General features: G+C 43.1%; 3 protein-coding genes across 3 annotated transcripts; 1 reads left to right on the top strand and 2 right to left on the bottom strand.

The window, feature by feature from the left end:
- Window positions 1–987: 987 nt before the first annotated feature.
- CLUP02_18409 (uncharacterized protein) lies at window positions 988–1,125 on the bottom strand (the record flags this gene model as incomplete). The annotated part of the gene is made up of 1 exon (XM_049297311.1): window positions 988–1,125. The coding sequence occupies one exon, from the start codon at window positions 1,123–1,125 to the stop codon at window positions 988–990; it is 138 nt and encodes a 45-aa protein (XP_049138535.1).
- Window positions 1,126–8,227: 7,102 nt separating this feature from the next.
- CLUP02_18410 (uncharacterized protein) lies at window positions 8,228–8,506 on the top strand (the record flags this gene model as incomplete). The annotated part of the gene is made up of 1 exon (XM_049297312.1): window positions 8,228–8,506. The coding sequence occupies one exon, from the start codon at window positions 8,228–8,230 to the stop codon at window positions 8,504–8,506; it is 279 nt and encodes a 92-aa protein (XP_049138536.1).
- Window positions 8,507–8,590: 84 nt separating this feature from the next.
- Window positions 8,591–9,361, bottom strand: CLUP02_18411 (uncharacterized protein; the record flags this gene model as incomplete). Its single annotated transcript, XM_049297313.1, has 4 exons — window positions 8,591–8,819; window positions 8,871–9,034; window positions 9,151–9,242; window positions 9,313–9,361. 4 exons carry the CDS (start codon window positions 9,359–9,361, stop codon window positions 8,591–8,593), a joined length of 534 nt encoding a protein of 177 aa, XP_049138537.1.
- Window positions 9,362–17,045: the final 7,684 nt, after the last annotated feature.

Consider the following 17,045-nt stretch of genomic DNA (forward strand, 5'->3'; position numbering starts at 1 on the left):
ACATCTCCTTATGATGGCAATGCGCTCCTGTTTGACATAGTCAAGGTAGGCTGGAGGAAAGAAAGATCTCGAGGTACCATTGGTCAGATTCCGAACTGTTGTGAGAAGAATGCGCTGAGTAGAGAACAGAAGTAGAGTGCCGACCGGTCTCGAATTGAGCAGAAGTAGGTAGCTAAAGGCAGCGGTCTGGTGATTCAGGGCTTCGGTTTTGGCACTTATAGCCATCTGACTTATCATTGGGATTAGATACAATCTTTCCCAACAATACGGCGAAATTGGAGTCTCACATACTCTAAACTCATTTCTTTGCAGTGTTTTCCTCTCTGTGTGAAACTTCTAGCTCACTTGAGATCGGTGTTGAATGTGTTCCGGCCAGAAATCAAGTTTCTCATTTCAGAGTCCACCTTCAATTAGTTTGATGCTGGGTCAAGAATCTCTCGTATAGCTCTGAACGGTATGACATTCAAGTCTAGGGGCTTTGAGTTCTTTCATCGCGCATTGATGATTCTTATAGAGCCTCTGCTGCCCTTTTGGTCAAGAAAGTCTGACGTCTTTGGTTCTCGCAGGGCGCTGAAACATGACATTTTCCCAGTAAGACGTGACATGGTCTTATGATCACTCTTATTAACCCTCTTGTCATAAACGCTGTTGTGTTTTCCTGGATCGCCAGTGATAGGTCCCCATTTGCCACCTACTAAAGTGATGACAGAAAGTCACAGCGCCGATACGAAGAATGCGTCCTTATCGACCTTTAGCTACATTCGATGACCGTAGTCAAGCTTTCAACAGTGAAGTAAGAGCATGGCCAAGATCTCACAGATTCAACGCTAGATAGATAGAGGAAAATGGCATCATTTCCAGCGCACATACCCATTCAAATCAATCAAACAAATAAGTCAAACAAACAGTCAAATATAGGAATTTCAGCGAGTCAAACAATCAAATATTCTAGCCCGTATATTTGATATATTTGATCAAATCTAGAATCTAAGGGTGGACCCGAATATACCAATAATATACCGAGAAAATACGGAAAAAGGGGCCGCCCGGACCCGGATTCGAACACCGGACCTCCGGAATTAGAGTGGAGCCGCCCCAAAAAATTCGTCGCCTACGGCGCCGCATCCACTAACTATACCATTTACTCGTCTAGTATTCAGCTTCACTCTATGATAACTTATCAGTCAAATCAATCAAATATTTGTCAAATTTATCAAACAATCAAATATGAACCTCATATTTGATTTGTTTGTTTGGGTATAAGCGCTGATCATTTCTAATGGGCCGTATCGGCAGGGTTTTCCTTCCCACCCAAGTACTACATGTTCTGTGTTTATTGTTTCGTCAACTTATTAAAGTCATTTATTCAATCAAAAGGCCTTGATCGGTCATCAACAATGGTCTTATATAACTGGATGTCGTGATCCCCAGGCTTTGGCTTCCGCGTTCAAGGTGTCTTGAGGCCACAAAAAACAAAGGTTCGGTTCAAATAAAGAAGGCCAATCAAGACGCAACTCCAGAAGGGACTATCCACAGTTGTTCTGGACCAGGAGGAGAAGGAGGTGGTGGAGGTTTCGTGTATTCGTATGATCGCGTCAAGATTCCAACTGTGATCTCGCAGCACCACGATTTGGGATGCAGTCTGCTCCATAATTCTATGGCATGTTGGACCTTTCAATCAGCATGGCATGCATACAAGGAATGACATCTGCAGACGTCAACGCGCGCAGTTGTAGATCTAAATTGTGGCAGGAAGGCACCTTTGTCGACGACACCACGAAACCGGATCGGAGATGGGCACATTCCCGAAATGTGAGAATCAAGAGCTAACCACAAGCTCTTCAGGGAAAAATACGTTGTGCGTAGCAAAGTACCATCTACTCCCACTACGTTGACGAGCAAGATGCATCGTTCATTCGTTTCCCGATCCCAATTCCTTTGCGAGTGTGTCACGATCTGCGTTAGAATGCAAACATATGCCTTCAGAACTTCATGCTGGCAATTGCTTTCCCTTAAAAGTGGCCCTTATCTCCCTTATCGTCCGCCGCGACATCACCATCAACATGAATACAATTGCTCAACATCTCGGTAGCCTCCACAGAGCTCGTATGAGCCTCGGCCTGCCCTTTCCTTGACCAATGTCCCTTATTGTGTGGCATGCCGCAGTTCACGACCTGAAATCGGTCGGCATTCATCTCAGTTACTGGTAGTCTCTACCGAGCTTGTGAGGGTGTCGGGTTCGTCTCTGGTCACCTATGGCTGTTTCAGCAATCTACTGCAAAGAATAGGGAAGGCCGGTAACAACGCCAGAAAGGCCTTGATTATCCTGAACTTCGATGCTTGGAGCCTGGAAGCAGCGGTCATTCTTTTCAAGCTCCCCGGACTTTTGAATGATATCGGCATCAGCCGAAACAATGAAGGAGGGAGACGACCCTGCATTCTCGTGGGGTGGACTGATTGGGGATGACTGGAACCCACATCGGGAAACCTGAGCATCCAAGCCGTTGTTGGAGAAGCCATTGACAAGTCGGACAACGGCGGAGTCTCGTGCCGGGCGGGTGAGGGTGCGGCCAACAATTGCCCAACACTCGCGACCCTCTCTCCACGCCTAAAGAAAAGCAACGGCACTGGATTCGTTGGGGATGCGTGGTCGGGCGATGCTCAGATCCGACTCTCGGCTCATGGGAATAATGATGATCATTATGGTTGTGGCGGTCGACGAATTGTGATAGTGCAGACTGAAGAGGCAACTCGGAGATGGGAAGTCGCTGTCTGCCCTGCGCTGAGGAGGGGTGAGTATTTGGGCCAGAAGATAATTGAGGGGAAATTCTTATCTGTTTGGTTTGTCCATTTGCTTTCCCTCTCTGCCGTAAATTTGCTGTCTGTTCTTCGCCGAAGCACATCCTGACATTGAAGAGGAAAGAGAAAAGTCATTGGTGTTAGTGTTGATATTTGACTGCCATAGCACGACACGTCAGCAGGGTAGTCGTTCGGCTGGCACGAAGACCAATGAACGGTGGTCTGTTGCTGCATACGGAGGTGGAAGGAGGAGGAAGTTGTTCGACAGAGCCTACGATTCCTCAGAAGTGGTGATATGTAAGTGGAAGGGTCGTTCTTATGGCCCCGGCCGCCTTCCAGATCCACCTTTCCTGCCGACTGCCCAGAATCTAACATTCACCTTGGGCAGGCAAGACCCAGGGCAATGGACATGACAAAGCACCTGAAAGGTGTTTTCTTGAACGCCTGATTCCGTTAAGGTCGATCCTTTGCGCCAGCCAGCAAAAAAACAATCACATTCACCACCACATACATGGCATAACCGAGCACACTGTCCGAAGGCAAAGACTGGGAGGAGCAGCAGTATCTGTCTAGTGCTTTGTCTCGAAACCGGCCACCTGTTACAGCCTGCTTGGAATCCGAACACCTTAATCTCTGACTCAAGCAGTGTCGTGATTGCTTCAACGGTCCAGCAGGTTCACCGCTCATCACATCAGCCTAACTACACAATCACCAAACTCTCCACAAAAAGCAGGATCACGAAATTGACTCAAGGGACCAAAAGCAAAACATACAACACCAGATATTCGCTGGTCGTCACCGACCCAACTACTAATCCGGCCCTCATTGGCTTATCTATGGGAGAGCGGACGGGATCCCGAGTTTTCCAATGGGTATGGTCGTATGTGGTTGTTCGGGAGTGCAGAGTTGACCATAGTCCTTTCCAGACCATGGCACCGAGCCACAGCTGGAAACCGGCGTCAATGGTGGAACCAAGACATATGCGTTGCAGTATTAGCTGCGTCTGCGTCGAATTGATAGTGTATCATTGCTGAGGTCACGACTCCTTAGAGATAGACGGCTCAAGGTGGATTCTCATCATTACATCGCAGGAGCCGTGACCATGTCAACGTTGGCGCAAAGATTCTCGTTGGTTGCCCCGGTGCGGCACCAGAATCTTTCACACGGCCTATCTCCATCATGGAAGATTTCAATCACGCCGATTCATACTCCGTGTCATGTCCGGCGAAGTGAGAACTAGAAATGTGGAGCACCTCCCACGGTCGAGAATGCGGGTCGCGAGCCCCCCGGATTCACGCTGGTTCGTCCGGGTCTGGTGATGGTAACGTCTCCACGCGTCCATTCCTTCCATCACGTATCGTCTGAGAAGCAGGGAATAAAATAACTTAGGGGTATTATCGTATAGTCACTGTAGGGGCATCGACGTATATAAAGAGAACGGTTGTCTATCAGAAATAGGAAATAGGCACGAAGCTCGCTCTAATATAGAGGGTATAAGTAAAGTGGGCCTCGGTAATTATATAACCGAGGTTACGTGACGTGCGGTAAGGCCATGGATGGTTGAAGCTATCACGACAGGTGTCAAATTGCCATGAATCTTAAATTGCCTTCCCGCGCTCGAGCTGCACCTAACGTCTGTTTTCGCCTCGCAGATTCTCGAATATCAGTCTCTTAGTCATAGAAATGAATCAAGTTACCTGACATGGTCGGGATATGAATAACACTGTATGTGCTATCGAGTTACTTCCCGTCGCTGGATCTTATATTCCACCGTTTAACTTAGTGTCACCGCGCTCGCGCATCTAACCACTCAAGCCCAGTTCATCCCCGGCCTCACGCGTCAATCGTCACAAAGTACATATCGTTATATCGTTGTATCGTTATATCTTTGCATCTTTGTCATCTTGATCGCGTATGCCTCTCTGAAGACAAAGCGATAAACACAATTCTAGGCGCATATTCAGACATGCCAAAAGCCATCGCAGGTCTTATTTTCACGATTCTATCAACGCCTTCTATCAAGCTCATGGGATTTGTTCACTGAGAAGCCTCCTGCATGGTAAATATAGATCAGGGATTTTCAAGGGATCTGAAATGTTAGGCGCCATTTTTGCTTCGTCCACGCGTAGCATAGAGTGACCAGGTCTCGGGATGAGGAAAAATGCGCGGGAGGAGGATGAACAAGGCCGATCCTCGAAGCGGATTTACGCATTTTGGAATTCGGGACAACAAACGATGCCAAACAGATACGGCCATAACACCGTGGATCGGAACGCCCAATTCTTGACTGTGGATGAGGTAAGCCGACAATACTTCATGCCTGTCACTGAATGGCCTTTCTGAACATCAAGATCTTCACCGGCAACCTCAAGCAACATTCAGAATCGTGTCACAAGCACCTTGTTTGCCAGGATTAGGCGGAAGGCTTTTCTCCTAGTCATTACGCGTGGGTGACTCGATCCTTGCCCGGAAGTGGCAGAGCGAGGTGATTTACCGTCGAATTGGCTGGAGGAGGTGCTTGCCCTTGGATTGGCAGAAGAGGAATTGCTTGAAGAAGTGCCGAATGGTGCTGTTGTCAGTTCAAGTATTGAAACTTCTGGTACTCTATTGTTTGTCCAACTACTTGCGGTCGGGGTGGCTAAGAAAGGAGACTTACAATCGGGCTGGCACAAGGGGACACTCACGTCAAATGAGTTAAGCTGGAAGTGACTGAAGGAAGTGCTGAGAGTGCTGGCCTTTGCCGTCGAAGTGGAAGCGTCTGGAAGTGTCCGGCAACTTCCCGTCGACTGAGAGAAACATCTAGCACTTTTTTCTGTTCATCAAGCCCTCTTCCGGTTGCTGAAGAGCCAGAAACGCGGGAACAACAACAAATCTAGGCTTCCTGCTGTTTTAGTAGCAAACAAAGAACATGGACGGTAGGTAGAGGCTTTTTCAAGATCCAAGGGATGCCTTAGAAGGGAAAAGATGAGGGCTGGAGACTCGGGCAGCTGTTGGATCTCGGTTCTGGTGTTGGAGGGCGCGCAGCGAGTCAACCTTTCTCGGTGGGGAATGGTGAAAGTTGGATTCTTTCACGGAGGTCTGGCGAAAGGAAGCCTTTTCGCGACGGCCAGCGATCTGGCGATTGAAAGGTTTTCGGTGAAGCTCTTTCCACGGGTAAGTCTGGCAGATGAAAGCTTACTAGGGTGACTTTTCCGCGGCCAAATCTTTTTCTGGCGGAAGGACGCTGTCTGGCATGCTGGAGACCCGAAGAGCTGATTGAAAGCAGCTCGTTCTGCAGAGCATACTGACAGGATAATAGCTTATCGAAGTGAGAATTCTGGGACGACGTCAACTTGCGGCAGAAGGAGGTGCTAAAAGTGGAAATTTCCCGAAGCGAGCGGTCAGAAGAAATCCAGCGCAGAGCAATTGACGCTAGAGAGGGTCTTGTCGAAGTGACATCTTCCTTGGGAACTAATGGTCTAGCCATTGAGGACTTGTCAAAAAGAGCTCCTCCCACAGGTAATTTGTGGCAGAAAGGAGCTTGTTAGAGTGACATCACGGTATCGAGGTCAGCTTCCGGCGGAAGGAGGCCATCTTCTTAGCGGCCAACATTCTAGCGATCAGTATGGCGATTGGAGTGGCGGCTGGGGGTTTGGAGAAGTGACTTTTACATGGAGGAACTCGGGCGGAAGGACGTCTGTGTGGTGGAAGGCTGTCTCGATGGCTTCAGACTAGACAACCTGTTGGTCAGTGTCGACGGAGGAGAGATTGAGGTAGCGCATATGGAACGAGTATTGCCAGTCCCGACGGCCTTAATAAGGTAAACAGGAGAAAGGGCTCGTGAGATGGCTCGGAACCGCTTCTTTTGTCGGTCATGCCCCAGCTGACCTGTGGTGGAAGAGGGCGCTTACTTCAACCACTGCTGAGTGCCCATGTTGGTCTTAACTTCCGTGCGTCCCAGCCGGTACGAGATTCAATGATTGTAACTTGACTCCTCTGCGTATTGGAGATGTGGACGGAGGAAGTTAGTGGGCAGAGCCTGCAATTCCTCCGCTTGGTGTAAGTACGGCACGACCACCTTCCGACGTCCCTTTTCTGCCGGTAATAGTACCTTCTTCCAACGTGTTCTTTTTCCCTGGGGTATATCCGGCCGTTTGATTCCCAACAATGGATGGAATAAAATCTTTCCTGGCTATTTAATCTAAGGTTCTCTGCTCCTCACACCCTCTGTCACGATCTTTACCGGTATTTGTTGCCCTGTATCTTCGTTTCCTCCTCGTACCGCTCGTACTCGTCCTATCATTGGTGGCGACCGCAAAGCCGACGACCTTCCTAACCTAACTCATCCACCCTACAACAACAGCTTCCCTGGCCGTCTCTGATGTGTCGACGGATATTCTGCTATCAATAGGCATACGACGCAGGGGAGAAGCTCACAGAGGCCATACCTTAGTTACCCCTTCGTACCTCCTGTACTCTCTCACCCAAACATCCTTGGCAGCAGCCGCAGACCCGACGATCTTCCAGTCTCGCCCACCAGAACAGCACCCCTCGCCGTCTCAAAGACGCTGACGGGTAATCCGCACCTATACGAAGGCTATTCCGCCAGAGACGTTTCTTCCCTAATTAGACAAATCACTCTTCAAGTCGTCATTTTGACTTTAAAAATCAGTCAACACAAACGGGAAGGCAGAAGGTGCAGTGGAGGGAAGTTGGCTCTCAAGAAGGTAGGCGCTCCAGACAGGAAGGAGGTGGTTCGACACGCCTTCCTCCGGAAAGTGTCGGAGAAATAGAGCTCCGGGCCAGAAGTGGCTGTTGCGGCGGTGCAGTGACGTGTAGCCCGACATTTGCTTGAACGAACCTTGCATGGGCGCGAGATATCCTTGAATTCCCGCCCTTAGTCTACCAGCAGCATTGGGGGCGAGTCAACTGATGTTTGAATCTCCTTCTTGCAGAACTCCGTGAACACTAACGCGAGCAGCAGCGTCGTCAGTGGCTCGATCTGCAAGTCGGTACCTGCTAATGGCCTTGCCTGGGTACATCAACATGAAGATGGTCTGAGATGTTGCAATGAAGTCCCCGATGATTTCCTCACTAAAAATTCTGCCAACCTAGAATCGACAGCCCGACCATCATGGTGAACGAGGTCAGAATCATGAAGATGTGCATATCCCTGTCAAACGTGCCATATGCGATGAACAACGGGGAATTCACCGATGTGAAGAATGGGACGACGAGGTTCATACCCAGTTCAGCCCACAGAACCGAGACGAATGACGTCTCAAGCTCGGTCTCAGGGGCGTGAGAGTACTTGTGGGCGATGCAGTACGGAAGAGACGCCCTGAGTGCCGCCGAAAACCTGGCTTCGAAACTCAAGAAGCACCTGAAGGCGGTCGACTACCCGAACACCCAATGACTCCCACCCTTCGCCAGAGTTCCATTCCTTAGCATGAAGAACGCCGTCGCCGGTAAGGGCATCGAGCTGGTGAACGCACCGTTGAGGTGTGGCTCGTGGTGCGATGTTTCGGAGCACCTAGCCCTCGACGGATATGTCAAGATCAGATCCAGCAGCAAGGCTCCCAGCACCGTGATTGCTACGGAGTGCATGAGAATGAGGGACACTGACAAGATCGAAAATAAAGAAATGCATAGGCTGAGCGCGCACATATTATCGACCGACGCCTACTTGTCCGTCGACATTGGGCCCTCGATCAGTGTCCCGGTGTAGGCCTCCGAGACGTGCAACCCTCTTCAAGCCTGTCTCAACCACACGCAAGAAGAAGTTTATGAACATGCGAAACTCCTCATGCATTCACGAGAACGTCGTCATGAACATGTCCGCTTCTAGCTTGTCAACGGAGTCTGGGTGCTCGGTATCGTAGAGAAAAGTCTTCTCCCCTATCAGCCCGGTGAGGCCCATTGCCACGTAGTACCTTATGCACTTTCTCGCGCCCAGAGCCCAATGAAACGCCGTGGAATCAACGACGACCTTTCTGCTATCCATGATGGACCCCGCGTGGACGACACAGATGCCGGTCGACCTGACCCACAAAATGGCTTTGTGTTTCACGCAGTACTCGTACGCCGACTACCAGATGAACAGGTACGTCCTTTTGTTGTCCAGCGGGTCGGGGTTCATCGACTGACGCTTATCGTTGACGAGAATATCGATCATTCCGTACGCGTCTAAGATCTCGGATGGCCCCGATGCAGTCAAGGATCTCACGGTCTTTCCAACGGACGCAGCGTTGTTTAACTACACGAGAACCTTAGTCCACCACATCGTCAATATGCTCTTGGAGTTGCCGAGGATCCTTCTTCATCACGCTGGCATCATGATGCACAGTCGAGTACTACATCGACCTCTCGTACCCTCAAGACATTCATGATGATGCACGTGTATTGGAACTCGTGCTCGTCGGAGACTCTGTGCTCGTCTTCTATATCATGCAGAGGCCCATCGTCTGGCTTCAGCTCGTGATGTCGCTCGTCTCCACTCGAAGAGACCAGCCAAGGGGCCTCCCAACTTCTTACACAGCCAGTAGTCGTGCCATACTTCCTCGACGTTCGTCTTGCTCGCCATTCTATTGAAACAGTTGACGGTTGACTTGTTCGAGACTCTTTCTATGTCCATTATGACCCCTCTCTGGTGAAGTAGCAGTTCTCGACCATCTTTCAACACAAGGCGCACAACACAGCCGTTCAGCCGAAGCAACTCTCTGAGACAATATATCCTGAGACAATATATCCTGAGACATTGTTCCGGATTAGACACGTTGAGGTCATGCAAACGGCTAAACTTCATCACCCATTCTCCTCGCTTAAGGAGTTTACTGAGAGAATGTAGAATCAAGTCCGTCTTGAGACTCCGTCTGTCTTAGGACTCCGCCTATCTTAGGACTCCGCCTGTCTTAGGACTCCGCCTGTCTTAGGACTCCGTCCGTCTCAGATCCTTATCTGTCTCAAGTCTTTATCTGTCTCAGGACTCCGTCTGTCTTAGGACTTCGTCTATCTTAGGACTGCGTCTGTCTTAGGGCTCTGTCTTAGGACTTCGTCTGTCTTAAGACCTCGTCCGTCTTAAGAGTTTGTTCGTCTGAGGCTTCGTCCGTCCTAGATCCTAGACTTCGTACGTATTAGAGCTTCGTCCTACTTAAGAATCTATCTATCTGAATATTCCGCCCGTCTCAAGGGGTCATCCGTCTCTGGAAGTTCTTAGTCTCAAGAATCTATCTATCATAAAAACTTTTCCGTCTTAAGAGTCCATCCGTCTTATAATCCGTCCATCTTAAGACTACGTCCGTCTTGAGACTACCTTATGTTCGTCTTCAGACTACGTGTATCTTACGTATACGTTTTTACTTTCTCCTAGAATGTCGTCTTAAGACTAGAGTTGTCTTAAGACTCTGCCTATCTTACGTATATGTCTTTCCTAAGACGTCTAATTTTAGTTTGATATCCGTTTCATGCCCACGTCTGTCTTATGATCACGTCTGTCTTGAGACGTTTTACTAGCATTAAGCTACGAATTATATGCTGCCCTTGATTTCTTGGCCTCCTTCCCCGCCGACGATAGTGGCTCCCTGGAACACAACATTCCGGCACAAATCATGCAGATCAAAGCTCCATGGGCTAGACATCTCAACGAGTCAGCGGAGAGAGTGTTAGTGGTGCTGGAGTCATCTTCATAACTCCTGAGCAAGATATTATCCCACATACTTTTTGTTGTACTATCTTTGCATCGAAGAGGTAAACGAAGCACCTATCGTCGGGTTCGCTTTAGCCCTTGGCATGGATATTAGAGGTGATGAGGTTTTTGGGGCTGCTCAGTTGACAACAAAACAAGTGGCTGGCAGTTTTGCGGTCCAGCAACCTCACTTTTCCCCCTGATTGTGCAAGGATTCGAAACTTGTACGACGATTTGACAATTTCCCGACTCCTCATAGTCCTCGAGCATCAATATTTCTTCCTTTCTCAGAAGGAATGTTGATGGGATTGGCACGAAGATCATACAATGACTGACGTCTAGATTTCGTCAACTGCATGCTTGATTAGAATTTCTTTTCTTATTACAGGGAAGCTGCCAATTTGTGTGCTTCTATATCTGAGTGGGCTCTGCCCTTGATATGGTAGTTATCTCAACCCCCTGCCTTTTCCCAGTCTTTGCATGTGCAAAAGGTCGGACCCACTAGACTGGCAACGGGTAGATCAGGAAAGGTTAGAGGCCGAGGACTTAATCTGAAACCAGGTTTTCGAATTTCCACTTGCTCACCTAATGGTCCAGCATAGGGCTCGAATCGTGGCTCTTTTGTCTCCCTCCTGCTGTTGCTCTACGGTTGTGGCCTCATTCTTTGCAAATATGTCTTGAATTCCTAACCCAGCAATTGTATGTAGGTGTTGTCCGGGGGCAGAAAGCCATTATGAAAGCTGAACCGAACTTTTTAGAAAAGGGTTTCCAAAGGAAGTGATGTCTCCTAGGCAAGACCGCTTTCTTGCACAGATCGACTCCCAAGGAATTGGGGGATTATTAGAATTTGGAACTTGAACTCGAGGCCGGCTAGCCCACATTCCTCAACTCCTCCATCAGGTCATTGAAATATGGATTGGTCAAGGTGACTAACAAAGCAGGCTCTTTCCTAGCGGGCCTTGCCCGCCTGAGTATTTACGCTAAAGAGCCCAATTCTCTCAGAACCAGTTATTCCCTTTAATACTTTAACAAAACCTAGAGCATAATCCTGTAAGCTTTTCTATATTCGATTTGCGTTCTTCTAGAACGCGATTAGAGAACGAAATTTCTACCTTAGAGGACTTAATTAATTTAGGTATTAGCTTATTATAATCGACTAGTATCGGATTAGAAGTCTAATTCGATAGTAGCATATAGCCGACTATATAAGGGCTAATTAGGGGCCCTATTTATAATTATTATAGCTAGCTTAACCTATAGTTAGAACCTCTTTTTTATATTTATTACGTAAATATTTATATAGTTTCATTAATCTCTTTATTAACTTACGGTTCGAACTAACTACTTTATAATAGGGATACTAATATTTAGTAAATATCGGCTTGTATTAACTAGCTAGATTCCTATATTTCACTCCTGAAAGCTGCGTTGGAGGTTTGGCTTCTCTTTAGTAGTACTATAGGAGTGCCCTGCTCATCTATTCGGCACTTCCAAGGTTTCTTAGGGACTCTTTACTATACATAGCTTACAACATGGGTTCTTTTACTTGTTGGCTATTGTTTCCGCTTCTAGACTTTTGAGAGATGGAGATAAATGTCCGCTTAAGGTCTTGAGCCACTCTTTAGTAAGAACAGCACCTCTTTCTTCGTTTTATGACACTCCTTCTTTATCTTACTAGACGTTAAGCCCTTCGTTCCATTACATTCTATTTAAAGGAGCTTACTAACCTGCCTTCTTTCTGTTCTCGGCCTGGTAAGATTTGAGAAACCAGACCTTTGCAGATTCGTCTCTTGCTTTCCTCACTTCCAACACATCACGTAACTGTTCTCTATAAGTCCGAACCCTTATACCATAAGACGGCTCTCGTTTTTGCATACTTCAATTTGGATGCAATTTCACTTCAATTCCGTTTTCTTGCCGTTCTGAGCCGAGCATTACTTTCGTTACGCAGCGAGAAAATGCTATACTCCCGTGTACAGCGCTTATACCCATATAAATAAATTAAATATAAGGTTCGTATTTAATTATTTAGCTCATTTCTCGCGCTATATTGAATTATTTAATAATTAATTAATAAATTTAACTAATTTCCTAATCGGGAATTAAATAAAGCTATTACGAAAGTCCTTATAATACTAACTTATAGACTTTACCTCGATTAGCTCTTTTAATTAAAAAATTAACCTCTTACTTTTATAATACCGCTACAAAGCTAGTTCTTAAAATATTAAACCTCCTTTAGTATAGAGGATCTTATTAATAATCGCTATAAGGTTAAAGTTAACTTTATAAGGCTAAATATTCTCTCGTAATTTATTACTATTATAGGGATTATAAAAATATTAAGCGCAAGCTTACTTAACGTTAAATAGGTTAGCTAATAGTTAATTTATTATTAAATTAGGTTAAGGACCGGCTAAGGGATAATTTATAAATAATATTAATTAAGCTTAGGCGCGTAGTTAATTACTACGTTTATTATTTAAAATATTAACTATTACTAGTACTACGAATCTTTTATAATACTCTCTAAAATCGTAAGGGTATTAAAAATAGCTTATAACTATCGTAATAAAGGAGGAGGACTTACTATCTCGTTTATATATTATTTTTATTAGTAATTATAAAATCCCTTTTTTATATTAAATAGCTAATAGCTCTACTCGGGCATATCCTACCTCTTTTTTAGCTATTTTAATTCTTACTTAAAATAAAGAATAATTATTATAATATAGAGCCGAGAGTTGCCTAACTTAATATAATACTTATTAAGGACTCACTAAGTATTAATAACTAATAATTAGAAATATCCTCGTAAATTAAAATTATTATTAAGAAGTAGCTTTACCCGCTCCCTAAGTATATATTTAGATTAAATATAATAAGGGATATTATTTAAAGTTAGAAATGAAAAAAGAGGTTAAAATATAAATTAATAACGAGCTAACTGCTAACGAAATAGTATTACTTATATTAACTACGATTATAATATTACGATTTAAAAAGCTATAAAATCTATCTCTTTTTTAAAAAGTTTATTATATAACTTTTTTTACTCCTTAAAATAGTTAATAAGGTACTTAAGACCTACTATTACTTTTTATAAATAGCTATAACTATTTCCTTTACCCCAGCCCTAGTATCTTATTATTTAAAAATAAAGTAGCTTAAGTACCGCCTTTAGCTCGGCTAGTAATTACTAATTATTATTATTAAGAATGTCCTTAATAAGGATCCGTTATTTTAGATCTTTATAAGCTTAACTAGTTATTAAAAAAGTATAGATCTACTTTCTTTTTTATAAAGAGCGCTATATTATAAAATATATTAAATTCTACTTTATATCGTTATTAAGTATTAATATAAGCTCTTATAATAACTCCTTAAAAAAAGTAAATATATTATTCTTATCGGTCTTATTACTAATTTTAAAAAAGGCTTTATATCGTTAAGATAATAAGTAAATAAATTTAATAACGTTCCGAAGCTTATTAATAGGGCCCCTTATATACTAAAAGTTAAGATCTTTTTAAAATTACGTAGTATTAATTAATATATTTAATTTTTATTTAGATACCTTTTTATTATTACTAAATAAAAAGGCCCTATTAACGAGGTTAAGAATATAACTATAGTACCTTATCCTCTAGTTAAAAATATTTTTTTAAATATAAGTATAAGATAATATAAAATATAAATAACCTAAGTAAGTATTATTATTTAAAATATTATTATAAATAACTACTCCGACTTAGTTACCTAATTCCTAGTTATTTATTACTAATTTTATAATCTAAGTAATATTAGCCCTATCGTAAGTATTATACTATTATTATAAAGTAATAAAATATTATATCTATTACTTAGTATAGTTTAAAAAATAAATAAAAATAGCGATAATAGTATTCCGCGTTAGTAAAGTCTATAAATTAAATAATAAATAGACTTTTGTTATTAACCTCTAGATTTCTACTCTAATTATATCTTTTTTTTTAGTAAAAATCCTACTTAGCTCCTTTCTTATATTTCTATATAATAATAAGAGTTCGTTAATAATATTATAATCTAATTAATAAAAAAGGGCCCGGAGGTAAGGATTATAAAAAGTTATAAATAGGCTATTATTATTAATAATATACCTAATTACTAATTCCTTAATTCTTATTACTTAGCCCTTTATAATAATATTAAAAATAAGTTTCTATCTTTTTAGTATAAAGTCGTATTTAAAAGATTTTAATAAATATAATAACTCGCTAGAGCTTAGATCTATTATTTAGTATTTTAACTTTAAATAAGCCGTTACTAAGCTCGTAGTTATTATTTTAAAATAAATAATAATACCTATTTCGTTATAATAACGATAAAACTAAAAAACTTTATTTTAAATATTTCTATCGTAGATCTCTTAAATAAAGACCCCCTCTAAGTAGATCTACGACTTCCTTAGCCTTATGCCCTTTTATAATATTAAATCGTTATTAATAAAAGTCCTCCCTTTTTAAATTATTTTTAAAAAGGTAAAGAGGTTATTATAATTATTAAAATTAGTTAATAATATAAAACTAGCGTTAATTAGGGTCTATAGTTACGAAATAATCTAAAATAATAACTACGTACTAAAAATCGTACGACTTATTACTAATTAATTAATTATAATATAGTAAATTAATTAATATATAATTTAATTAATATTAATAATAATTATAATAGTTATAAAGGGTTAGAAATAGTAATACGTAACTTCGTTAGTTTTATTAATATTAAAAAAAAGGGGTATTAAAGGTTTTTTAGATTCTTAAATATAATAGGATACTAAATTTAGGGCTTTATAATACTTAGGCTTTTTTTTTTATAATAATTATTAATAATCTATTTAGTTAAGTAGTATAATACCGAACTTATAATCGTAAGTAAAGAGTCGCGGGTTCGAATCCTGCTCTAAGTATTTATATTCCTAATTATAAACTTTTATAAAGTATAGTTAAGAATATCGATTTTTAATTAGCCCGGCCCCGGATTTTCTTTTTTCTAAGCGACCTTATATTTAATTAAATATATTAAATATAGGGCCTCACGATATTTAATTATTTAACTTATTAAAATTCCTATATTTAACTATTTGTTTAACTTATTTATTTAATTAATTTAAATAGGTATAAGCGCTGCCCGTGTAAAGGTTTTGGCACTAGCACCGAGTCCGTTGTTTTTTCTAACTAAACGCTTCGCTTTCAACTACCAGTCAGGTCTGTTTCTTACTAATTCAGGTATCTTCCGCAGTGTTTTGCAGCCCCAGAATATAAGATTCATAGCGTAGAATCCACCTTCCCCCTAATCGTACTTTCCTTTTAATTTTGCTTATTTTCTTTTTCTCCCCCCGCACGCAAACATCAGTCTGTCATGCTTTCGTTTTCCCCTGTTCTCCAAGGAGCAGAACGGCAGGATCCAAGCGAAGATTGCCTCTCATTTCTGAGACCAAAACCAGCGTCAGGCGACACAAGCAGAAGGAGGTACCCCGTTGACAGCTGGTGGGTCCCTAGGCCAGACTAAACCAGACCGAGCCCAACTCGACTGAGATGAGAATAGGCCGAGAAGAGCGTTATAGAAAGCTATGAAGGTTCATAGAGTATCGAAGAACACGGAGCGGACTGCTTGAACTGTGTTATCAACGTGGATGTCGGTGGTAGGACTGAGACAATAGCCAATATGGTTAATGCCTCGACAGCCAAAAGCATTGTACTGCCAACGGCCTACACTCAACACATCGTCAACACGCTACTTGGCTAACTTGAAGTTGAACTTGGACATCGGCACTAAAACAAGGAAACGAGTTGCCTAATCTCTAAGATTGGATTTTATTCCCACTCTCAGTGCGCCGCCAGAAGCTTGCGCGCCGTTGCCATCCCAATTTAGCGTACATCGCGGCCGGTTGACAGCCTCCGCTTCCTGACCCCGGCTTTGTTAAGCGAATTCTGGAATAAGCCACTGGATGTGAGATTCAAAGAGAAGACGAGTGTTTCTGAAACACGGACGTTCATGAAATATTCTTATCGTGAAATTATTTTCCAGTCAACTTTGTGGACTTCATCGACTTTGAAGTTGGTATGATTTACCACCACCCCTCATAATCCGCCCTTGCCCTGTAAAACTCGATCTTCGATCGCCGCCTCGTCCTACACAAAGCGTTTTAACGAGTAGACAAACAAATTGGTTCTCAAAATGGGCAAATGGTGCTCCTGTCATTGGCGAGGTCCGCGAAAGCTTAAGATACCTTAGTCCACAGTCCACCCGAGCTTGGTGGTCTCTCCGGAGTCGCGGTCCTCAGACAGGAATGCTCATTTGTCGCGAGTGCAGCAGACCTTGCTGAACACTTTACTCTTCACATTGAGCTGCGGATGAGCATAGTCGAGACTGAGGTTGAAACATATGAGATGCTGGAGGTATTGCAATTCTTCTGTAACCGGGCGTCCATATAGTACTAGCCAGCATTCTCGCTCAGTGACTTTTCAAATCGCTGCTTTATTCAGTGACCCCATCTTCTAGGATTATAGGCACCGGTAGTGGTATTCTAACAACCCCAAGG

The sequence above is a fragment of the Colletotrichum lupini genome, chromosome 11, assembly GCF_023278565.1.
Source record: "Colletotrichum lupini chromosome 11, complete sequence".
NCBI lineage: Eukaryota > Fungi > Ascomycota > Sordariomycetes > Glomerellales > Glomerellaceae > Colletotrichum > Colletotrichum lupini.